This window comes from Electrophorus electricus, chromosome 17, assembly GCF_041902795.1.
Source record: "Electrophorus electricus isolate QZ-2024a chromosome 17, ASM4190279v1, whole genome shotgun sequence".
NCBI classification, from domain to species: Eukaryota; Metazoa; Chordata; class Actinopteri; order Gymnotiformes; family Gymnotidae; genus Electrophorus; species Electrophorus electricus.
In genome coordinates, this window is record NC_137513.1 from 7,300,859 (window position 1) to 7,324,015 (window position 23,157).

The 23,157-nt window shown below is 40.1% G+C and overlaps 4 protein-coding genes across 10 annotated transcripts; 3 read left to right on the forward strand and 1 right to left on the reverse strand.

The window, feature by feature from the left end:
- The first annotated feature begins 1,207 nt into the window (after positions 1-1,207).
- cbln20 (cerebellin 20) lies at positions 1,208-3,108 on the forward strand. Its single transcript, XM_027005868.3, has 4 exons — positions 1,208-1,258; positions 1,508-1,609; positions 1,849-1,989; positions 2,244-3,108. The coding sequence occupies exons 1-4, from the start codon at positions 1,252-1,254 to the stop codon at positions 2,669-2,671; spliced, it is 678 nt and encodes a 225-aa protein (XP_026861669.2). The 5' UTR covers positions 1,208-1,251; the 3' UTR covers positions 2,672-3,108.
- Positions 3,109-4,305: 1,197 nt separating this feature from the next.
- On the forward strand, positions 4,306-7,608 carry cbln18 (cerebellin 18). 2 transcript variants are annotated; one of them, XM_027005758.3, is made up of 5 exons: positions 4,312-4,661; positions 5,152-5,291; positions 5,448-5,627; positions 6,736-6,867; positions 6,956-7,608. In XM_027005758.3, the coding sequence occupies exons 1-5, from the start codon at positions 4,624-4,626 to the stop codon at positions 7,258-7,260; spliced, it is 795 nt and encodes a 264-aa protein (XP_026861559.2). In that variant the 5' UTR covers positions 4,312-4,623; the 3' UTR covers positions 7,261-7,608. The 2 variants fall into 2 exon arrangements, with proteins under 2 accessions (XP_081556763.1, XP_026861559.2); XM_081700637.1 differs by having other exon boundaries at positions 4,306-4,661; positions 5,152-5,627.
- Positions 7,447-9,882, reverse strand: LOC145651898 (uncharacterized). Of its 5 annotated transcripts, none has more exons than XM_081700640.1 (6): positions 9,788-9,882; positions 9,368-9,525; positions 9,127-9,228; positions 8,625-8,750; positions 7,742-7,883; positions 7,447-7,577 (listed from the first exon to the last, which is right to left on the reverse strand). In XM_081700640.1, the coding sequence occupies exons 2-6, from the start codon at positions 9,521-9,523 to the stop codon at positions 7,558-7,560; spliced, it is 546 nt and encodes a 181-aa protein (XP_081556766.1). In that variant the 5' UTR covers positions 9,524-9,525; positions 9,788-9,882; the 3' UTR covers positions 7,447-7,557. The 5 variants fall into 5 exon arrangements, with proteins under 5 accessions (XP_081556766.1, XP_081556765.1, XP_081556764.1 ...); XM_081700639.1 differs by having other exon boundaries at positions 9,692-9,882; XM_081700638.1 differs by having other exon boundaries at positions 9,368-9,882.
- A 1,149-nt stretch (positions 9,883-11,031) lies between these two features.
- On the forward strand, positions 11,032-22,593 carry ano7 (anoctamin 7). Of its 2 annotated transcripts, none has more exons than XM_027005837.3 (24): positions 11,032-11,234; positions 12,503-12,637; positions 12,907-12,955; positions 13,482-13,630; positions 14,288-14,395; positions 14,687-14,823; positions 15,112-15,169; positions 15,550-15,660; positions 15,891-16,056; positions 16,363-16,453; positions 16,537-16,633; positions 16,738-16,881; positions 17,350-17,487; positions 17,583-17,681; positions 18,055-18,157; positions 18,251-18,362; positions 18,442-18,496; positions 18,632-18,729; positions 18,833-18,978; positions 19,518-19,723; positions 19,967-20,106; positions 20,281-20,371; positions 20,955-21,074; positions 21,456-22,593. In XM_027005837.3, the coding sequence occupies exons 2-24, from the start codon at positions 12,542-12,544 to the stop codon at positions 21,606-21,608; spliced, it is 2,667 nt and encodes an 888-aa protein (XP_026861638.3). In that variant the 5' UTR covers positions 11,032-11,234; positions 12,503-12,541; the 3' UTR covers positions 21,609-22,593. The 2 variants fall into 2 exon arrangements, with proteins under 2 accessions (XP_026861638.3, XP_081556484.1); XM_081700358.1 differs by having other exon boundaries at positions 21,288-21,597.
- Positions 22,594-23,157: the final 564 nt, after the last annotated feature.

Here is a 23,157-nt window from a genome sequence, read left to right on the forward strand (position 1 = left end):
TTGGTCAGCAGTAGTCCTGTGATTAGAAATGGACAATTCTGCATGCCAACAATCAAACTACTGTCTGTAAATCTACACAAAATTCATTCATTACCAATAGTTGTGCCTAACACAGTGGTCAGACTGAGCTGGCAGGATGTAGGTGTTTCTAATAAAGTGGTAAGATGGGTTTGCCTAATGTGAGTTATTTTCTGCTCAGCAGAAAAGTAAACACAATATGGCTGTATGATCAAAGAGTTTAGTTTTCCAAATGATGTTTTTTGTGATATTTATACATAGAGGTTGCTGGTTTAAGCCCCATCACTGCCAAGTTGCTACTGTTGGTCCCCTGAGCAAGGCCATTAACCCTCATTTGCTCAAGTTTTGCTCAGTCATAATTGTAAGTTGCTTCAGATAAAAGTGTCAGCTAAATAATGTAAATGTCTTGATCATCATCATATAACTCAAGTTAGAAAAAAGCAGAAATTAAAATTCTCACTTCCCTGTTTATGGTTGCATTGTGTTAAATCATCCTTAGATCTACTAGTGTCCTAAGCAGTTACTCAACGTTTAACATTCACTGTCCACTAACGGGGTCATTCCTGCAGCTTGCCTCTGGTTGGGGGGGGGGTTGAATAGGAAGCATGGGGCGATGGAGGGAGGCAGGGAAAGGACAGCCCCCTCCCCACCCTGAGTTAATTCTCCTCACCCCCACCCAGCAGGTAAGATGAAGGAAAAGGCAGCAGTCTGTGCTCACCAAATGTGTGCTCCTAAGTACTGAGGTTAAGGCTGAAATTAAGGATTTAAAATGGGACTGCTCTGAATCAAATGCTGAGAAATGATCAAGTATGTGAAATTGAAAGTAGTTTTACCTAGGTGAGTATATCCAGAGCTATTGCTTGGTTTGGCTCATGACAGGAATCACCCATTTGATTGGCAAACAATCTTATATTTCATAGCGAGAGCAATGGTATGAAATGGAGAGAATAATATATTGAGAAACTGGTCTTTAATCTCACTCAGACGTTCTTGAATAATTTGCAAGTCACCGCTCCGTTCCCTGTGGAATTCTGATTCAATCTGATTCCAGCACCGTGGGAGTACATCTGACATTGCGACCTACATATCATTACCAGGAACAAAGCCACAGAGGTTTGGCCCATTCTCTCGCCAAGAAAAAGCAAGAGGTGGAGCTCACAAAGACTTTATAGCTAAGCCTCCACCTCCATCCTCTGTATTGCCTATAGTCAGAGAACATCCACACACAGCAGAATGAGAGGTAAGGCTAATTACAAACATGTTTACCTTGGTGAGGAAAACAGGTATTTTGTTAATATGGGATGAACTACACAGGTAATTCCATTTTACACTGTTCACTAGCAAAATGCAGCACCAGCAGTGTTGGTTCTGTTGTTTGGAACCATTTCTGAATGGCAATCTGTTTTTAAGTGGCTGTGAAGTTGGCTGTCAGGCCTTTTTGTAAGCACATGGCTTTATGGCTGTCACAGTGTTCTCTTTTCTAATCCAGGCATTGTGTTCTTGTGCTTCCTGGGATACTCCTTTGCACAGTCCTCTTACTCCTGGGATGGGCCTGGGGGGGCCCCCTCTCCCGACCCCGACACTAACAACGGTAAGTAAAGAAGAGCGAAAAAGAATCTTAAAAAGGAAAAGTAGTATTGCTTCTGGTGCAATTTCATGACAAGCTAATCAATGTAAGGTAGCCTTGAGTCGAACCTAAGGTTGCTTATTAGACTCAACTGAGGCTACCTTAAAATCTGGAATATGAAGTTGTTTTTTTTAACCCAACAGTTCAATTTTGTCATATTCTGTGGTAGTGTTGAGGCTGACAGTGTTGTTTCCTGTCTGCAGTGTGCCTGTCTGATCCGTCGACCTGCGGCTGCTGTCTGATGCAGCAGCAGATGTGGCGGATGGAGAATCTCTTCAACATGAGCTTGAGCAAGTTGCAGAAGGGTCTGGACAGAGCTCACAGCATCCTTAACCACATGCGCTGTGAGCCAGCCCCCCCTTCCCAGAGTTTTTATAACCTGTCTAAATCTCATGTTATCTAAATACCTATACCCCCAAAAAACACAAATATAATAACAGATGACAGCTAGTAAGATCAAAATTATGAAAATGAAATCATGCTAATTTATCTCCGCTAGCCTTTCATCCTTCAACAGACATGTTATTGCTGCTTTATTCTTTTAAACCAGTAGGCTGGTTTTCTTTACTTAGAAGCCATGCTCTCTCTTCCTACCCAGCAAGCCGCAGCGCCTTCTCAGTGGCTCTGACCGACACTCGGCGCTGCGTGGGTCCCAACCGGGAAGACATTGTGGTGAGGTACCAGAGCATATTTCTCAACTTGGGTGATGGCTACAATGTCAGCACGGGCACCTTCACGGTGCCACGCTCTGGCATCTATGTCTTCGCCCTCACCGTATACAGCACCGCGGGTGCTCCTGGCAGCTCCCTGGCTGCCTGTGCTCACCTGCGGAAGAACGGGGTCATGATGGCAGGCCTCCGCGAAATCAACAATCAAGACCACGAGGACAGTGCCACCGTAGTCCTGGCCAAACAGATGGATGCCGGGGACCTGGTAGACGTGATCCTGCCTGCCTCTTGCTTCCTGTGTGATGACAACAGCCACTACAACACCTTCACTGGCTTCCTGCTTTATGTTACAGATTAAAATCCATGCTAGTCCTTGGCAGCAGTTGTCTTCCAAATGGGTGTTTTGGAGTTCTACCACCTTAATCAGTTCTGGCATCAGCTTTAAGCTCCATGACATTGTCTTTTAACCAGTGGATTTTGTTACCTCTTATAAGTCCGTGTCTGTTATAGATGATCCTTGGAATCAAGGCCATGTATCCTTGTGCTCCAGTACCACAATAGCAATCGAAATATCAAGGTATAAAGGGTCTTCCCATTGTCATTGCATTCCAGGGTAAACCTAACCGCTCCAGTGTACAGTCTTTATGCTGTGGAAATGTATATCCCACTTAATAGTTGTTCATCCTCATCTTTTTCTTTCCCTAAATTATTAGCCCTTAAGTAAATGTCTGATCATATGACTTGGTGACATGGAACCAAATGAGATTCCTCAAATTAATTGGAAATAAAGGTAAATAAACAACAGAAATGTTTGTGTGTAATAATTGTGCTGATAAAATATGAGAGAATGGATAATTGTTTGAAAAAGGTAAGAACTCTTTACTGATTCCAGACGGGAAGTTCAGGAACACTAGGCACAAAAATTCCTTTTCCAATCTGTACCTTAGGTTTCGCCATGTAAATGTACTGGCAAGTTCTCTCAGCTAAAATGTAACATCATTCCTCTGAATATCTTTTAAAAGAACACTGGCATGGCAGAATATGTAAGCTGAAAAGCATCAACAGCAATCTTCTTGCCTTAACGATCGCTGTATATTGGAGCAAAGGCATAAGATTTAAATAACTATGTTTTGCTTCTTTATTACTGTGATTTGGTAAGGTTTGTCATGTTTATTTTACATTAAAAGGACAGTGCACAATAAGGGCCAATGTACAGTCTCTAATACATCTCAGCTCTCTGAAATTACGTGCTTAAAACATTATACACTGAAATAACAACTGATTATAAGAACTGATGAATAGATAAAAACAGGCTCCAGTCGAGGAGTTAGGAGGCGTAAGGTTTGAAACTGTATGAAAGATTATTGCTTTAATATCACACAGAACTGCAGATTCTGCTGTCCCTGACATTGAGAGCAAACTCAATCTTCTACATCGCAAAGACCCTACATAACACGAGTCATGCTTATAAAACGTCTGCTTAGTTTGCCCACTTTCCTTTTGCTCCCCAGTGCAGCACTTCTAGCGCTACATGGAAAGCAATTGTGAAGATATCTGACAGTAATTAAAGCCCCAGGAGGAATGCTTGCTACATACAGGCCAGTTTGTCATATTACAACAACAAAATAATTACAATAGCACGATTACCTTTTGTATATACATATCGATAAGGTTAGTATGGTAACTGTAAAGCTGTTACCGCTATTTCTGATTGAGAACATAGACATAACTATATCAGTTAATTGTTTTAATCCTCCTATTGTGATTTACTTCCCCCTATTACATAGGAAATATGTGATAAGTAATGTTCTTTGTGCATTTATGGCTTAAACTGAACATATGACAGATAATATTCCCATCAGGCATGGCCCACATCCTGTTCTCAGAATCAGGCTACAAAACCAAATCCCGCACTAACCTCAGAAATGGGACTTCTGATCAAGAGATAGAATCAATTAACGTGGCGGCATTAAAAGCCAAACCCACTCTGTCTGCGCGGCGACGCTAGAATGACTAGCCGCCGCAATGACATCCAAACGTACCCGGAGTGCTCCCTGGCTTCGAAACAAGATAGTGGTATCCCGATAAAACACATTATATTTACGGATAACAAAAGGACAACGAAGCACGGGTGCCCTTCCTGCGGCCTACGTGGGACGGCTGAAAGAAACGGGGTGGGAAGTTTCACGTGGCCTACTTTTCCACCTGCCGCTGTTCTCGTCCCACACAAAGGATGCAACATTCCGTCATTCTCCACGCCGAGCATAAGACGAGATCTCAAAACCGGCTGCTGAGCAGAAGCCTCCTCACATGCCACACACCTGCTCGCAGCAGCTGTCTCAGTCACAGTGAGTATTGGGACGGAACTCGTTAAAAACTTTACGGAGCTATTTTCTTAGAGTTTACATATATAGGCTTGCAAGAGATGAACGTGATTGCAGGACATTGTTTTGTCTTGATTATATACTGCCTACACAGTGGGGTAATACTAGTTAATATAGAATTTAAAATATTAATTAACTCAAGTAAATTGTGTAGACAATAGCTTTAAAAAAAAACTTTTTAAAAACCTTTTTTTTCTTTAGCTAGAACTATTGTATTTTAAGAATCATTGATGTTTTGGAGTCCTATAAAAATTGTATACAGTAATGTGAACCTATCAAAATAATCATAAGCTTAAACATTTAAAAGCTGTATTGCAAGTTTTGTCCTTAGAAAGCATATGAGAAAATTATTAAATATAAGAATTAACATTTATTAAATGTTCTACATAGAAATATGTCAAATAGACACATTATAATAGGAAATATTAAACAGTGGTACTTTGTGGCTTTACAGCAAGAACATAAAAGATCACTTCGTACATAAAGTGAGGATGAAGACAGCTGCAGTAGCTGTTCTAGGTCTGCTTGGTGCATTATGTCTATGCGTTAATGCAGACACAAACAGTCCCTTAGACTTCATCCGCCAGAGTGCAGGTGAACTACTTTTGATACGCACTACATCATCGTTGTGCATACACATTATTGCCAGCAGATGGAAGAAAACCCAGTGTTTGTGTGTGTGTGTGTGTGTGTGTGTGTGTGTGTGTGTCTTGTCCTGTGTAACCACCACCCCCCACATTAAACACACAGTAAACTGGACAGAGAATTTGCCCTGTGGATTGTGGGACTGCAACTGTGAATTCAGGCAGACTAAAGGCTGCTGCTGTGTCAGCTCAGCACTCATGCAGCTAGAGGAGGCCACCATGCTGAGTATGCTGAGCATATCGGAGGACTTGCACAATCTCAACCAGCATATTGATGCAATCGCAGGTAACACTTCACCTTCCTCCCTCATTCCAAGAAAGTTGACTAGTTGATCTAGACACAATTGTATTTATTTAGATATGCTTCATTACCCATCCGAGTGACTTCTTCAGTCTCAGCTCGTTGTAAAGACCCCAGGACTTAAATACTGGCCTTTAGCATAATGGCTGAGGCCAGCCCTTAACAATAATACCAGTGATCAGTTCAATTGACTTTTACTTACAAAGGTCATGTATGCTATTCACATTTGACTGGGTTATAGCTGCGATTATGGAATCAGATGGTGAAAAATGTATCCTAACACCCCCTCCCACCCTTCCTGTTCAGGGATCGATGTTCCCTCTCCATGTAAATAACTTCTTTAAATCCCTGTTCAAACCAGCATTCCTTCCTATCCAGAATGTTCAGATATTTATCTTTAAAGGAGCAACCCACTGGCCAGTAGGTGGGTTCTGGCCTGATAAGGAAGCTCTTCTATATTGTGCCACAATTCGCCAGCGGCTGGTTTCTACAATGAACAATTCCCCACAGTCCTCCTGGCACTTGATAGTATATTACTATATTGCTATATACTATATTATTGTTTTGTTTGTGACAGGGGACACGATCCTTGGAGTGGAACAGATTTTGGCGTAGCATGTTTTAGGGGTTTGAAAGCAACCAAGATGCAGTGTTTGGAAAATATGCCTCTCAATCATTCCACTATTCCCACCACATATGGAATCACCAGTTTCTACTTAAGCAGCAGCTGTCCTTTTCCCCTTTGAACTGCTGGAGCACTGTCTAGATAATCACACTGGCCCACGGCCTGTCTGATGTGAGCATTCTCCCCTTCCCTGGCTGCTGTGTCAGTTGGCTCACTATTGGCTCAGTGGTACAATGTCCTGATGACTCCCAATTTGTGCTCCAATGGGTGATGAGTCAAACCTTAAACCCCAGTATTTAAATACTGGGATCTTTACAACTAGCTGAGAAGTTACTCAGATGGGTGATGAAACGTATCTAAAAAAAGCAACTTCCTCCCTCATTGGTTAATTTAGGATAAAGTTCAATAAGTCATTTTGTTTTTACTAAAATAAAACATGTTTTACATTTCCGCTCCTGTTCTTACTAGGTGGACGTAACGTTGCATTTACTGCATCACTGACATCAACACCTGGTTGTTTTGGGCCCTTCAATAAGAATGTGCCCATTCCTTACCAGAACATCACACTGAACCAAGGACACGGATATAATTCAGCACTGGGTAAGCACAGCCTACTCTCACAATACAAACAAAAGCCAATCACTCCCATGCAGAGGCAGTCAATGACCCTTCTATGATCCCACGACAGGTGCCTTCACGGTGCCCCGCGCTGGCCTTTACTCCTTCAGCTACAGCACCTACTCCAACATGGGTGTGGCAGGAGAGCACATCTACCAAAAGACACAGCTGGTGAGGGACGGCCAGGTGGTGTCCTCATCCTGGGAGGACAATCGCGAGGACTCTGAGGACAGCGCCACACATACCATGCTGCTGAAGCTGCATCCCGGCAACCAGGTGTACGTCGAGCTGGTTCTAGGGAGGTTTCTGTGTGGTGACACACAGGGATTCAACTCCTTCAGCGGATACCTGGTCTACCCAATGCAGGACGTTTAAGACGGGAGGTTGGTAGGGTTGCACCCAAGGCGTTTGTCAGTTAACAATTTATAATTTAACCAGTTATGTGACGCAGTCAAACACTGCATGAAAAAACATTCGATGAGACACAGGACACAGTAATGTGATGTTCATTACCACTTTCGTCGTTTTGTAGTGTCACAAGCTATGTATATGCAGCTGTAAGAAATGTGAGCGACATGTACAGTACTTCACCATCACCTCTGTAAAATGATATTACAGTGTATTCCAGGCATTTTTCTGGTGGATGGATTATATCTTTTCTTGGAACAAACTTCATAATACCACTGTCGCATCTTCTTTTAGGGTGAAAAAAGTGGGGGGGGGGGAAAGAAAATTAGTCGCTGTTGTGTCAATGATCTGCCCTCATAAAAATTACAGTAAAGAGCAGTATTTTATTGTTGTTTTAATAAACTGTACAGCTAACAATTCCAATATTCTAAATTGGAAGACTATTTACATCCATTCTGCTGGGCCTCTGCCAGCAGAAGGTCCATGTATGCACCCTCGATCAGGTCTTCCTCCTTTACGCCCAGGTCCTGCATCAGCTGGTGTGCAATGGCAACTCCTTCTTCTGTGGTCTGGTTTTCCTTCATGACTACCTGTATGAACGCATTCACACATGCGCATGCGCACAAACACACCTGTTAGGCACCAGGCATTATATTACAGTGCTGGATTCAGTGGGTTAGTATGCACAGCTTTAGTTTTACTTCAAAACAAACTGTCAATAATGTATCTGTAGAATTTGTCCCACTCGATCCCAAACTCTACTCTACTAATTATATATAAATAACTTAACTGTGTGATTTGCATCAGTGAATTAAATAATGGTTAAAATAAATCAATGATTAAATTAAAAACTGCAAATTAAAAAACAAAACAAAAAACATTGCTTTAACACTCAAATATGAAATAACTTGAAGGCTAATGGCAGTAGACACTTTTAAATATTCAAGGAAGCATTTGCCCTTGCTAAAGTGTACTCAGAGCACTTGAAATAGTACAAAGACTGAAACAGAGCATGTTTGTGTGTGTGTGTATATATATATATATATCTATATTGAGTTGAATTCAAATGGTGATGCAGGGACACACTGAATGAGAGTGGCTATCAGTGGCACTTACTGCAATACTAGAACACGCGGCCCATTTGTACTCCAAATTTGTCCACACAATCGATTACTATCGAATACAATCAGACCATAATCTCAACCGTCCCCTCCAATAAAGCGCACAGTCATTTTACCTGGAGTGGCACGTTTTGACATTTGCGAGGCAAAATGCTTAGAAACAAAGTTTATGAAGTTTCTCTCATGGCTGTCTGATGGGCTCTGAAATACCTCAAGCTCCATAAAGTTTCCCAGGCCTTCCACACAGTCGATGTGCACTCGAGTTTGGCCCACCATGTAGAGCCGCCTCTTCTTCTTCACCTGGCCTAGCTTGCCCAGAGCATCTGACAGAACCCTCTACACACCAGGCAAGAATATTGGAACCAGTATGAAATGAAGACCATTGAGCACAACAGAACACCTTCCCAGTCTGAGACTGGGACACAATAATAACTTGAAATGCAATTTGGAAAAAAAATGTCAAACCCTACTTCTTTTTAATAAAATTGGTTAACCTGCAAGCAGTGTTACAATTACAGGACACAAAACATTTTACTAACAAACATTTTAAAATTTAAATGATGTACGGGAGTTGGAAATCTATGCTGTATAATGCAATGGATTCACTTTTGCACTTCTCTGCTAATATTTTTATTGAGCATTGCCATCTGCACAGTGTATGCAGTAACTTTTGACAGACATATAAGAATAAAACTAATCTTTGCGTACTTACACCCAGTCCTTGTGGGTCATTTGTTGGAGAGATGGAGTAACTGGATAGTTTGGGCCCATCCTTGTCTGGTCTCTCATAAAATATCAGCTGCCCACTTCCATTCTGAAAAGGGAGGTGAGACGTGATTCAACGTTTGAATTAAATCAATAAAAACGTATTCTCAACCTTCGTACAGCTACGTAAAGAGAACATTTCGTTTGATTCTTGGAACCTATTCGTTTTTGTAAGTGGCCAGGCTCACTAGGAAATCCCTCAGTTTAAGGCGACCCCTTGGCACTTTGAAAAATGTGTCCTCCTGGTGGATATCTGTCCCGTCCGAGGCGCTCAACTCCTTCGCACGCTGCATCAAATAGCTGTGATCACGCACCGACGCCTTTATCTCCACGTTTGACGGCATTTCTGCAAATGTGATTATTTTTAACTAGGGGGGTGACTCAAAATAGATAACATTAAAAATCACACGAATCTGCCGAAAATTATAACTAGTTTTTCAACCGAGTTTAGGAAATATATTAGGAAACGTTTTCATTACAAAACCATATTCTGTGTTACTATATAGTCATACCAATAGGCCTACTGCTGATTCTGAACCAACCAACATAGATGAAATGAAGCCCACAAGTAAAACCACAATGGACTCTACTATAAATCTAGTATTTACTTATATAACTTCGCTCATAGCTATAGCTGCAAACCGCAATGAAGACAGGATTCGGCGAGCACTACAATCATGCGCGTCCGTTCGCGGCGAAAATTTGCCTTAGGAAGGACGCATAAATCCGCCTCGTTCTCATTTCAGAATTAAAGTCCTACGGCATAACAAATTCATAGCAGAGACCAGGGTGGAAAACCATTAACGACCTAAAGTTACGTCTTTAAAGTACACAAATTTACGTGCAGAAATGTATAATATTTATCAGGGTATTTTCTAACTAAGAATATTTTTAAGCAATACATAGCTTTAGTCCTGATCATTTGAACTTGCTGTTCGCCATACATTTCGTACGACCACATCATCCTTATGGTAACATGTTAAACAAGGTTTACTATTAGGTCTGCACTAAAAGGAATATTCCTAGGATAATCCGAAAATGTCATTTACAACACTTGTCTTCAAAAGCAGACTGAAGACCCATCTATTCGTGGAATATTTAAATGACCACCCTGCTCCTATATTGACTAACTGAAACTAGTACTTAATGTAGATTATTGTTTATTACACTGATGTTGTCTAACAAACTCTGGTACTTATTGTATATTGCACTTATCATTGTCTAAAATAGATCTTATGTATTTGTACTTCTAGGCATCTGCATTAATCCCTGTATTTCTACAGTATTCTAGATCGTTGGTATATTGGACTCTAACCTACTCTACTGGCTAGGATGTATTCTATGAGTAAATGACAGTGCACCTTTTTAAGTCGCTCTGTACAAGACTGTCTGCTAAATGCCGTACATTTAAATGTACATTTCTGTGGCTGGAATTGGTAGCCCCAAAGACTCACTGAAGCTATTCCTAGAACAGGGCCAGAGAACTCATGTAAAGCATAACTTTTATTGGTTTCTCAAGTTATAATAGTTGCTTGCATGTTGTCAGGAATTTTTCTATATTTGTTAGGTTAAGTGTGTGTGTGTGTGTGTGTGTGTGTGTGTGTGTGTGTGTGTGTGTGTGTGTGTGTGTGTGTGTTTGTGTCAAAGAGAAAGAGACTCCTCCTTAAAAGCAAACAGGATGAAGCTTGCCCCCCCTTTTCTTACTGTTCACTTTCCCTCCTTCTTTCCTTATGTGTCATGAGGGGATGTGTTACAATGAGTGCAATATCCTGCAGGAGCTGGGAGAACGACAGAGGGAGAAAGAGAGAGAGAGAGAGAGAGAGAGAGAGAGAGAGAGAGAGAGAGAGAGAGAGAGAGAGAGAGAGAGAGAGAGACAGACAGGCAGACGCACAGACAGATAGCAAGGCTCCCTGAAGACCTATACTACAGACCTTCTCTATTAAAAGTACAGCTGTGGAACTGATAACCAAACTGTGGAGGATATACCTGAGACTGACATGCCAAAGCGAGAAACAGACAGCAGGAAAAAAGAAACTAACAACCAGTCAAACACAGGTAGGTGGAAAGGGTCTCTGTTAGAATATTGCATGTTCTGTAAAAACAAAAAGGTGTCTTCTATGTCTTCTAGGAGTTGAAAGAGTTATTCTTAAGGCAAGCCTTCAAAAACTTTGCTCTGGTCCCTTAGCTGAGAATGTCTCCAGGATAGGTATCCATCTAAGCCATACTTGCATAAGTGCTGGAAGTCCTTTTTTTACTGTGATCTAGAGTGGAAGGGGGGAGCAGTGTTATTTTCCTATCCCCATAATGCACACTCCCATGTGCCACTACTCCCTGCCTGTCTGTCTATCATCTCACAGCCTGGTGGGCATTATTTGATATCAACACACCTGCCAATCATCATTCTGTATGCATCACTAATATGCAAATCAAAAGAATGGCATGCAGGCAAGCATCCACCTATAGGTACTGAATCAAGACTAAATGAAATTATTGAAACTCAGAGGATCTATCTAACATCACTACTGTAGTGGCTAGGATAGAAATAAATGTTGACATTTTAGCATTAACATTTTTAACATTTTAAAATTGACATTTTAACTACATTATAAGATATTTTTTCATATTATGAATACATTTCTAAAAAAACAGTTTAAAATGTCTTGCTAAGTTATTGTTAGGTACTGTATTAAGGTACAGTGTACAGACAAGTTAGAAATGAAAGTTTCCTGCAAGTGTATAATTTCACGCCATTTATATTATCAATTAAATTAGATGATATGTGAACAAGACTAAAGATCTTCACACAGTCTCCTCCCAGGGACAGAAGTATACATTGGCTGGTTGTTCAGCCTTGACTCTCTTCATCATCAGTGTTCAACTCCCGTGTGTATGTATTTTTGCTAAGCATCCTTTTTGGACAGTGGCTTCAGAGTCAACTTATTTTGATCAGTGTTATGTCATGGAGGCTTCCGTTTGTATATTACAAACCCTAGAGAGAGAGAGAGAGAGAGAGGGAGTGGGAGAGAGGGAGTGACTCGTGTCTGTAGAATTGTGCATGTAACCTGTGTTTTGTATTGGAGTCTTCTCTGTTTGGGGAATTGTATGTGCTCAGGGCTTCCTATAGGGATCTCTTTATATTTGTTATGCCTCACACTGTTCCTAATTAGGTCCAAGCTCTTGACTCACCTGTTAATGCATTTAACTCGTTCACCTATCAGCTTGCTAGTATTTATAATGACATAAGTTTCAGGGATCACCAGAGGCTTCTGAGTTAAATATTTCCACTTAACGTGCGTTGCACTTTGTCTTGGCATGTTTTTAAGAGTTTATAAGAGGATAAATAAAGGAGGCTACTGTTGACTATGATGAAGAAGAACAACGAAATAGAGGACAGCACAATGCTGATTGCTTTGTCGGAGCTCCCAGACAATAGCTACGGAAGCATGGATACAGAGAGAGTAAGTGTGTGTGTGTGTGTGTGTGTGTGTGTGTGTAATAGAGAGAGATAACAGAGGGAAGAATCCTTATATAGGATGATTATAGACTTATAAGCAATTAGTTCCCAAAAAGAGATAAAGGGCAGGAGAGTGAAACAAAAATCTAAATAAATAAAATTTCTCAGTAATATATTACCAAAAGAAATAGAGTAGCAGTGTGACGTGCTTTGCTACAGAGTGGTGTTGTGCATTTGATATATGTATTAGCATTGTTTGAATATTCCCAACAGTTTCCCCATAAGGACAGCAACGTGTTTAGTGATGGCATCACACACATTGGTGAGTGTCAATGAGCATTTTATTATTTGCATGGAATTTGAGTTTATTTTGACGTGGCACAATAATGCCATGTGTATTTATTTTTATTTTAAAATGTATTCATTGGCTGTGTTGTCTTTGCAAGACTGCTACTCATATTACCTGTGAGTGTGTGTATGTGTGTGTGTGTGTGTTGTTGTGGTTTTACTGGAGGAGTTAACAGATGAATACATTCCTCACATTGAGTGCAGCGTTCAGATAGGCCTCACTTGTGTCCCAATAGCAGTGTCGTTGTCAACAACAACGCCCTTAAAAGTTTCCCTAATGAGCATGGCACAGGGCTCGTTCAGCTGCACACTTTTGTTTGGTTTTCTAGAAAAATCTGGAAACACACAACACTTAAATAATAAGGCAAATAACTGAGCTATCACAACTGATGCATAGATATGGCAGATTATGCAGTTCTAAGGTGTATTACAGATTCAGATTACACTGTTCATGCATCACAGAATGTTGGTAATGTATATCTTTGGTGTTGTGTGGGCAGATTTTGTGCTAGTGTGGGATGAACCTTTAAGTAAATCACTGCCTGTTAAACCGGAGGACACATCAACTCAAACCAGCAATGACATCCACAAGAAATGGAGGGCCGAGTTCTTGTCCAGGCTGCGAAACACTGGCCTCCGTCAGGAGACGGTCAGTAGCCAGAGGTTAAAGTTCAAATGTCATATCCCATGCCTGCATTATAATTAGCTCCAGTGACCCTGGATAGGTCTCTTCTTTAAGATGCTTAAATTCACAATATTTCTTAATATTACTGAAGTTGCTAGAATTGAGCTTGATAACACAAACAGGTATTTAACAAGCATCTAAATGTTCAAGCACATGAGGCAAGGTAACTCGGAATAAACATCCTGACTTAGCACAGATATTTCTGCTCTTTCTTTAATAGAAGTTTTAAGAGTATTTGGGTACTTAATATAGTGGTAATGTAGCTGTGGAAAATAATTAAGCTTACATTTTAATTTATTTGTGTTCATTCGTGTTAATGTAGACATCCTCACCTAGTAATGGCAAATAAATTATTCCTACACATCAGTTAGTTCAGTATTTATGATTGCATTCACAAGCATTTCAATTGTCTTTTTTTCTGACATGAAACTGCATGCATTACATAACTTAATCTTTACAAATACTATAAAAAAAACTGTAATAAAAACTCCTTAAGTAATGTGGAGGTAATTTTATAAAGCTGAAGTTGTATAAAGTGTAGGTAGTTTTATAAAGCCAGTTTAATAAAGCTGATGTTACAATACAATACAATACAATACAATCTCTCTGTTCATTTCTCAGAAAGAGGTTGTGCACGGAGAGACAAAGACAACATTTGCCCTCTTAAGTGCCCCCTGGAGTGTGCTGTGTTATTATGCTGAGGAGATCAATCTTCAGGTTCCACTACAGGTAAATCAAGAGTGACATATTGGTGACCTGAACAAACAGAGGTTTCACAAGAGGTTTTACAGAGGTTTCACAAAGGATATGTTCACTCAACACACACATACACACACACACACACACAAACACACACACACAGATATATATATATATATATATATATATATATATATATATATATATATAGAGAGAGAGAGAGAGAGAGAGAGAGAGAGAGAGAGAGAGAGAGAGAGAGAGAGAGAGAGAGAGAGAGAGAGAGCATATTAAAATTAAACTACTTGTGTGCCTGTACCATAGGTCGAGACAACTCAAGAATCCAACTGGTCAGAGACCATCCTGGACAAGTTACACATCCCTAACATCTTAGCCCAAAAAGTGCCCAACCCTCCACCAGACTACTACACTTGCCAGTTCCGTGCTAAGAAGATAGAAAGGTACAGTGTGGAGTTTCTGTCCTGGACAACAGCCTGTCAGCAGCCTTCTCAAGGACGGGTAGGATTTGTAGTACATGGATTTAGATCATTACAGGATAAATTTAGGAGTGTCGGTAGTCAAGAGGTGGAGTTTAATGGTCACTTAGATCCCTATTCATACAGAGCAGTATTGACACAGCATGAACTTAATTCTGCCAATTCCTTAAAGGGACACACATACACATACACACACACACACACACACACACACACACACACAATTTACCATACCCCTGTTTCTTATTGTAGGTTTCTTGGACATGAAAACAGAGACACTTTCTTCAAGACAACACAGAGACATCAAATCGTGAGTTTGAATGTTTGATCAAATAAAGCTGATTTAAATAGCTACTCAATAGAATATATATGAGATATGTCAGGTGTGGACAATGCTCATATTCACAGTATCTGCCTGGCCTTGCCTAGAAGTTGTCTTTTGTACTTATCAGCATTTACCTTCTTTATCTCAAACTAAACCTTTTCATAATATTATTACCCCCCAAATGCTAACCTTGAAGGTTAGGAAGTTAGCAGGGTCGAGCAGCAAAGAATATCACACTAACTTTGTCCTGAGTAGCTCATATATGGCATTATTCACATTACTTTTGGAGAACATTTTTCTTAATGAGTTAGAAATAAATGCTAAATGTGACCTTTTGTCAAGACCCTCTGCTTATTGTTCTGCAGCTGTATGAGATATTATCTCGGACACCATTCGGTGCATTGAAGAGGGGAGAGGTTGGAGTAGCCAGGCTGATCAATGAGAAAGTGTTCACAGCTGCCTATCCATTACACGAGGTAAAAGTGTCTTTTATAATAGTGTCAATTCTAAAGACTTTTCCTTGTAACATAACAAAATCAAGTAACTGAGAATTATCTTTAACATGTGCCTATTATTAAAAAAAATCAATGTTTTTTTAAACATTGGTCAAAATTTTACCAGCCTAATCTTGATATTGATTTTAAAGGCTATTCTGTCCTTTCCAGCAATTTGTTATTGAACATATACCAATCATTGTTTCTGTAAGGGACCATATGAGAAGCCCAGTGGCCCAGTGGAGCCTTCCTCTCTGAACATGAGGCAGATCTTGTACCAGTACTGGGGGCGCTGGGGCTGCTGGAAGAAGTACCAGCCTCTGGACCACATCCGCGAATACTTCGGCGAGAAGATCGCACTCTACTTTGCCTGGCTGGGTATGTGCTGTCCTTACCAGCTCAAAGGTTATAAGATGAAGATGAAGCCAGACATGGGAGTTTACTGTATGCATTTTTTTTTCTCATAGTGTCTGACTGTATGCTATTGGTGAGGTGTGTTTCTGAGGTCTACAATCCTTATCTAAATGTAAATAGTGCATGACAAGTTTTACCCCACCCAACTCAACCTTAAGGTTTTGACATATCTGTAAACATCTCTCTCTCTGTTTCTTCCTCTCTCTCTCTCTCTCTCTCTCTCTCTCTCTCTCTCTCTCTCTCTCTCTCGCTTTCTCTCTCTCTCTCCAGGGTTCTACACAGGGTGGTTACTTCCTGCTGCAATTGTGGGCTTCCTCTTGTCTTTATTTGGTATCTGGCTCATGGTCACTGATGTGCCAGCGTGAGTGACATTGAGGCCTTTGACCTCAGCCCATGAATAATTGACCTTTGTTTTTCGGACCTGTGTTGATTTGTGTGTCTTAGGCAGGAGGTCTGTAGCCATGGCAACAGCATTGTCATGTGTCCACTCTGCAACATCTGCAGCTACTGGAACCTCTCCAGCATCTGCTACACTTATAGGGTGGGTTTAATGGTTTTGATGGGTTTTAACATTCTGTTATAGACCTGTAAAGAAGATCCATCAGATTTATACAAGGTATCCTGTTATCTACAATTTTGCCATAGGCAGGCTTATTGTTTGACAATGGAGGAACCGTGTTCTTCAGCATCTTCATGTCTCTGTGGGCAGTCACCTTCCTGGAGTACTGGAAACGCACCTGCTCCATTCTGGCTCACCGTTGGGACTGCTCTCAGTTCGAGGATAATGAGGTAGGCAGAGAGGGCCCTCGTTGGCCATGCAGCTGTGGAAAAATGTGCTGTTCCATATTAGTGTTCCTGACTCCTTGACTGAATTCTTGAATTCTTGAATTCAAGCACATCTAATTCACCCCATATCATAAATATCAAGCCCTGAATATCAAGCACCACACTATGGCCCCGTTCCTGAGGTTCTGCAGGAACATAAGTGAACACTGTTCTGTTGGAATGGGAGTGAACATTGCTCTGTAGGAATGGGAGTGTACACTATTCTGTATCTGATATTCTACACAAGTGTTTGAAGGTCTACTGTGAGAGCAAGAGTTGCCTTATTGTCATTGTGATGTTCAAGACAGTGCCTATATTTGCAAACATTTACAACTTGCCGTTATAACATGCACAGCTAAATATAAATGCATATATTATAGATATGTGCAGTGTTTTATATCCGTGTCCCACATGTTCCCCCTATAATTCCAGGAGAGGCCAAGACCGGAGTTCGCTGCCATGGCTCCTATGACCATCCGTAACCCCGTGACAGGCGCGGAGGAACCTCATTTCCCCGAGACCAGCCGTTTTAGGCGAATTGTTACCGGCAACATGGTCATCATTCTCATGGTAAAGCACAATGTGCCATGGAAACCAACTCTGTCATTTTGCGTTCATATTGAAAGGCTTGTCACGTGTGATGGTTTTGACATTGATTTCTCCAGGTTGCCGTGGTGTTGATGTTTCTAATGACAATTATCCTTTACCGCACCATCCTGAGCATTATCATCTACAGATCTCAGAATGCCTTTTTCATATTCTCTGTAAGTCCATTACTAAATATTATGTACACATTTTCTGATTGAGATTGTATTTCCATTCAAAATTTTCAAGATCATTTTATTGACATTAACATTGTTTCTCACAGTCATAGGATCATTCCAAAGTGTAATTACAGTAAAAAACCCTAATCTGAATCACACTCCATAAAACACCATTGACTTGTCAGTGTGTGATTAGTTGTGCTAGGGTGCACATCTGCTAAACAGTACTGTTTCTAACTAGAAACACTTGACTGTAATACCAAGGGCAAATTAATGGAATAGTGTGCATTACTTAGGCATTGAATAACTTGTCAAATATGGCCTTTGGGACTGTATAGACCATAGTCCATGCTGTGTCCTCTCTCTTTAACAGGCTGGAAGGATAGCAAGTATCACTGGTTCTGTGCTAAACCTAGTAGTTATTCTTCTACTGTCCAAAGTCTACACATATCTAGCTGAAGTCCTGACCAAATGGGGTAAAGCCTATACAATTATGAAACATCTTAGCAGTTTTCAGTCTTTTGATGCTGTAGTGCAGAGCTTATGTTATCTTCTTTTCCTATGAACAGAAATGCACCGAACTCAGACCAAATATGAAGATGCTTTCATCCTCAAGGTGTTCATCTTCCAGTTTGTCAACTTCTACTCGTCTCCCGTCTATATTGCATTTTTTAAGGGCAGGTGTGTATTCAAGAAAAATAACTATCATTCAGTCAGGTGAAAATGGTACAGACAACCAATGGATTTTTCTAATTTTAAGGTTTGTTGGATACCCTGGAAACTACTATACACTTTTTGGGATTCGAAATGAAGATGTGAGTGTGAACACAGTTGACATCATTCATTCATTCATTTCTTCATTCATTCATGTATCCATCTTCGTTTTTCACAATGGCCTGCAACAGAATGTGTTTCGTGTTCTTTATTTTCATCCTATATTTTTTGTCCAGTGTGGTGCCTCAGGATGTCTAATTGAGCTTGCTCAAGAGTTGTTGGTCATCATGGTAGGCAAACAAGTTATCAGCAACGTTCAAGAATTTGTTCTCCCGTAAGTCATTTTTCTTTTTTCTTTTCTTTTTTTAAAACACAAAGCTATTTTTTAAATGCTGGAACTTACCACACCCATCCCCCTGACCCCCTGCCCTTAACAGTAAGATAAAAACATGGTGGAACAAGAGGAAACTCTATCCAGCTCAAAAAATAAAGGAGCAGAATGAGAAAGAGAGGGCGGCACCCTGGGAAACTGACTATGAGCTGTTAGTGTGCCAGGGTCTGTTTGATGAGTATCTGGAAATGGGTGAGTCATCAATCTCACATGCCAACATTATTGCATGTATAGAAAATCTTTGCTTTGAAGTTTACTTTCCTTGGCTTCTCAGATATTATAGCCATTGCTCCATTATGTTTATTTTAATTTTCATATGGGATGCTGTTTTGATTGGGCCATTGCACAAACAAGAAATGTAAAATGCTGAGTTAATGTCAGCATCTCATAATTTGGAAGATTTCAGGCTTCAGTCTAAGTCAAAGACTTCAGAACAGAAATAAATCAGTCAAAAAATATCACACTCCATAGGACGCTGTCATAACAGGAGGCCTACATTATGGCCAGTATTACCATACTTATTAAATTACATGATTCTTTCCATCATGTCTGAAATACTAATGGTGAACTAATTATCAGATTCCTCTTCTGGCATGTCTTGGGCAGTTACTTTGAATTAGGGAGTTATTGCTTTTTAACAAGCGCAATATTCCAAAAACAGCCTTGATAATAATAAATACATTTTAAAAAACAAACAAACAAACAAAAAAACCTCCTCCTTCTCTTTGCAGTCCTGCAGTTTGGCTTCATTACCATCTTTGTGGCAGCCTGTCCCCTGGCGCCATTCTTCGCCCTGGTAAACAACTGGGTGGAGGTGCGCCTGGATGCGCAGAAGTTCGTCTGCGTGTACCGCCGGCCCGTTGCGGAGAGGGCACAGGACATTGGAATATGGTTCACAATTCTGCAGATCATCACCTACCTGGCTGTGGTTAGCAATGTGAGCGCTACTGCTTCTTAAGGCTCAACCAGACAAGTTTCCTCCACTTAGATCGGTCGATTCATTCTTGTTTCCCCAGTGAATCTATGCCAGTTAGTTGAAGGTTTTCCGAAATAAGCAGATAAGCGTTTTTCCTTCATCAGAAAGCATTTGTTGTATGTTTGTTAAACATAAACATAATCAGTTGAGTAGCTAATGAGAAGCTAATTAGGTACTTATTTAACTTCCTGTTCCTGTTGCTAGGCTTTCCTGATTGCTTTCACATCGGATTTCCTGCCTCGCCTCTACTACCGTTATACCACCGAGGGAAGTCTGAGAGGGTACATTGATTTTACCCTCTCCATCGCTCCCGATAACTTCACCCAAAATTATATGCAGTGCAGGTAGAGAGTTGGTTTTAGCATTTGATGGCACTTGTGAACTGCAGCTTCTATAACACATTCAGTTGTTCATCAAACAATTGATTACTAGCCAGGTAAAGCAAATTGTGATCCATGTGCAAGTTATTTGTGAAGGTGATGTCTAGCAGTATTAAAGGTTAGGATGTTCTTTCTCAGGTATAGAGGCTTCAGAGATGAAAGGGGAAGCCACACTCCTGAATACTATCACCTGCTGGCCATTCGGCTAGGTTTCGTCATTATATTTGAGGTCTAGTGCATTATTACTCATTTCGTTAAACTTCCTAAATGTCCTGAGTTACATGTAAATATGCATATTAAATGTATGCTCTTTTCTGCCCAATTACTAATCGCTATAATATTTTCATTAAATAATTACAAATTCCTGCAAATTTTGAAATGTTGAAGTTATAGAGCTCGTGCTGGATTAAACCCTGTGGAGGCCCCTAGGCAATTGTAATCTTGGGTCCCCCCTCACAAATTATCTCCTAATTATTATTTTTTTATCTATTACAATGGGGCCCCTAAAAGGCATGGGCCCATAGATCAGTGCCAACTATTCCTGTGTGGCACTGTATAGAGGAAAAGTCCTGTTCACTTGTTCACCTGTGTGATTTAGGCATTTTATGAAGAAAAATCTCACCCACGTATTTCTATTATTTTGCATTTTCTTAATGTAATTAATATAATTAATGTAATCACATTATATTCTTCCTGTGTTGCTTCAAGCATAAGACAGTCAATACATGATCCATATACCACAAATCTGAAAACCTGTTAATCCATCTGTGCTTAACATCTCCCTTACGTTTCATTCAATACTCATGTTTCAGCATGTGGTGTTCCTGATTGGTCGCATAATCGATTGGATGGTCCCAGACATTCCAGAGGAAGTGGAGATAAAGATCAAGAGAGAGCAGTACATGGCAAAAGAAGCCCTGGCCGAGAACCAGGTGAGATGACCCATGTGGTTAGAGTAGGTTTGAAGTATATTAATGAGACAGATGAAAACAGGAATGTTGCTATGTTCATGTGTAGATTTGGCCATTGTAGCGTAGCTTTGAAGAACTTAGGAAACTTAATTGAACTGAAAATGTGTAAGATCTCGTGATTGCGGTTCCCTTGAAACTCTTTGATGTATAGATTTCTTTGTCCCTTATCTTCAGACATGATGAAAAACAACCAAGCCAAGAAAAAAAAACACTAGCAGTTTGACGCAAAAAAAACACCCTTGCAGTGTGGTGACGCACCAAACTAAAACTTTAAACTCACAGCATTAAAAAGGGAGGAAATAGCAGAAAGGTTCTTTCACTCTGCTGTTTACCCCTCTGCAGTCTCTCGAGGAATCAGTTCTGGAGGAGATGTCGCATCAACAATCTGAGCTACGCCACAGAGGAAGACCTCGGAGCTCGGCAGCTTCACCTCATGACACAGACTCCCCTCCACCAAGTCTGACACCTGTACCCGAAGGCAAACCTTCGCTCTGACCTCTAACAGTTTTGTCCTGATGGGAAAGGGGAAATGGTTGTCTATACAATACACCGAGAAAGGGAGGGAGAGGTCATTGTCTGGCCCATCAAACCAAAAATAAACCAAGAACAAATCTGATATTGGTTTAGCTCTGCATCTTCTAATTAGAAGTTGGAAAATAGCACAAAGGTGATGGTGAGGACATTGTGGAATGTTTAACCCTCCTTTTGTGGAATTCTTTTCTCTTTTTTGTGTGCTCCATAATCATGTAGGAGCAGTTGCTCAACTATGAATCATATTGACTGACTGTCATGATACTACCTATTTTAAAGATGTACCAAAATTAAATATTTATGTATTTTTGCACAGCTAGCCATTTTTAAAGTACACCCATGTAGTAAGCAGAAATCCAAAAAAAATGACCTTTTGTCCTTTGTTTGAATGCTCTGTGATTTTAAATGACTCATTTCATCTTGCCAAAACACTATAGTATTAAGACTATTAGAACTATCCTACAAAGGGTTTTCAAAGTGATACTTCCTGCACCATCTTTGTATTGTGAAATGTTCTTTGTGAAACATTATTTTAACCAAGGGGCCCTAGAAATATCACATTTATTGTTTCTACTACAAATACGGCAAGGGGGCATTTTCTATTCAGTGATTATAAGGATTGCCTGTTGATAAAGGTTTGAACATAGCTGACCCATACAGGTTTCAAGGATCTTTCAGTGCTCAGCAGTACCTTAGCGCCCCTGCTGAACACTAAATCCCCTTAGGCAGCTAGAATAGGTTCAAATATGGTGTCAAACATTTGAGTTGATCATATTTAATTAAGTAAATTTAATTGAATTATCTTCATTTTCCAACCAAGGCTAGACATTTTTATTTGGTTTCTGTTCAAATGCAACAATTGAAACAATCACAATTATAACACAATGTGACATTCACAAAAATAAAAACAAATAAAACAACAAATCGTTGCTTATGTGCAAACAACAAATGTATTGCTTACCTTTCTATTTTGAATTACTTATAGGCCAGTTATATATTGCTGTTGTTATTATTATTATTATTATTATTATTATTAAATTGTATTTCAAGCTTGTAATCCTAGAAGAAAGTAAGAAAACAAATCAGATATTTAGTGGAAACTAAAGAAAACAGAAAACAGCTATTTAACTATTTAAATAGCTATTTAAAGTTAGTTATCTCTAGTTAGAAACTGCAGATTTTCAGCCATACCAGTGCTTAGAAACACATGTAAACAGCAAGCTTTATTTTGTTGATAGGAAACAGGTCTCTACTAATATTCATAAAATGTCATGTTTAATCCAGTAAATTGCAGAATGCAGATTGTGACAGTAAAAAATAAATAAATAAATAAACACCCCAGTGAATCCGACTGGAACCATACAGCTCTACTGATGTTGGTCTTCAGTGGAACAAGAGCAGTGCACTTATTTTCCTATTGTCCTACAATGCCCCCACTATAATGCTCCTGTAGTTCACTGATGCCACCAACATCAAAGTCATGGGTTCATTTCCCAGCACGTATACTGTCATA

Coding starts and splice junctions, on each gene's coding strand:
- ano7 (XM_027005837.3), top strand. CDS start 12,542: ATGATGAAGAAGAACAACGAAATAGAGGACAGCACAATGCTGATTGCT. Junction 17,682..18,054: donor ATGCCTTTTTCATATTCTCT/GTAAGTCCATTA, acceptor TCTCTTTAACAG/GCTGGAAGGATAGCAAGTAT. Junction 18,158..18,250: donor TGAAGTCCTGACCAAATGGG/GTAAAGCCTATA, acceptor TCCTATGAACAG/AAATGCACCGAACTCAGACC.
- LOC145651898 (XM_081700640.1), bottom strand. CDS start 9,523: ATGCCGTCAAACGTGGAGATAAAGGCGTCGGTGCGTGATCACAGCTAT. Junction 7,884..8,624: donor GAAACTTTATGGAGCTTGAG/GTATTTCAGAGC, acceptor GCGTTCATACAG/GTAGTCATGAAGGAAAACCA. Junction 7,578..7,741: donor AGAGGCCCAGCAGAATGGAT/GTAAATAGTCTT, acceptor CCCTAAAAGAAG/ATGCGACAGTGGTATTATGA.
- cbln18 (XM_081700637.1), top strand. CDS start 4,624: ATGCCACACACCTGCTCGCAGCAGCTGTCTCAGTCACA. Junction 5,628..6,735: donor GCATATTGATGCAATCGCAG/GTAACACTTCAC, acceptor TGTTCTTACTAG/GTGGACGTAACGTTGCATTT. Junction 6,868..6,955: donor CGGATATAATTCAGCACTGG/GTAAGCACAGCC, acceptor ATCCCACGACAG/GTGCCTTCACGGTGCCCCGC.
- cbln20 (XM_027005868.3), top strand. Junction 1,610..1,848: donor CGACCCCGACACTAACAACG/GTAAGTAAAGAA, acceptor TCCTGTCTGCAG/TGTGCCTGTCTGATCCGTCG. Junction 1,990..2,243: donor CATCCTTAACCACATGCGCT/GTGAGCCAGCCC, acceptor CTTCCTACCCAG/CAAGCCGCAGCGCCTTCTCA.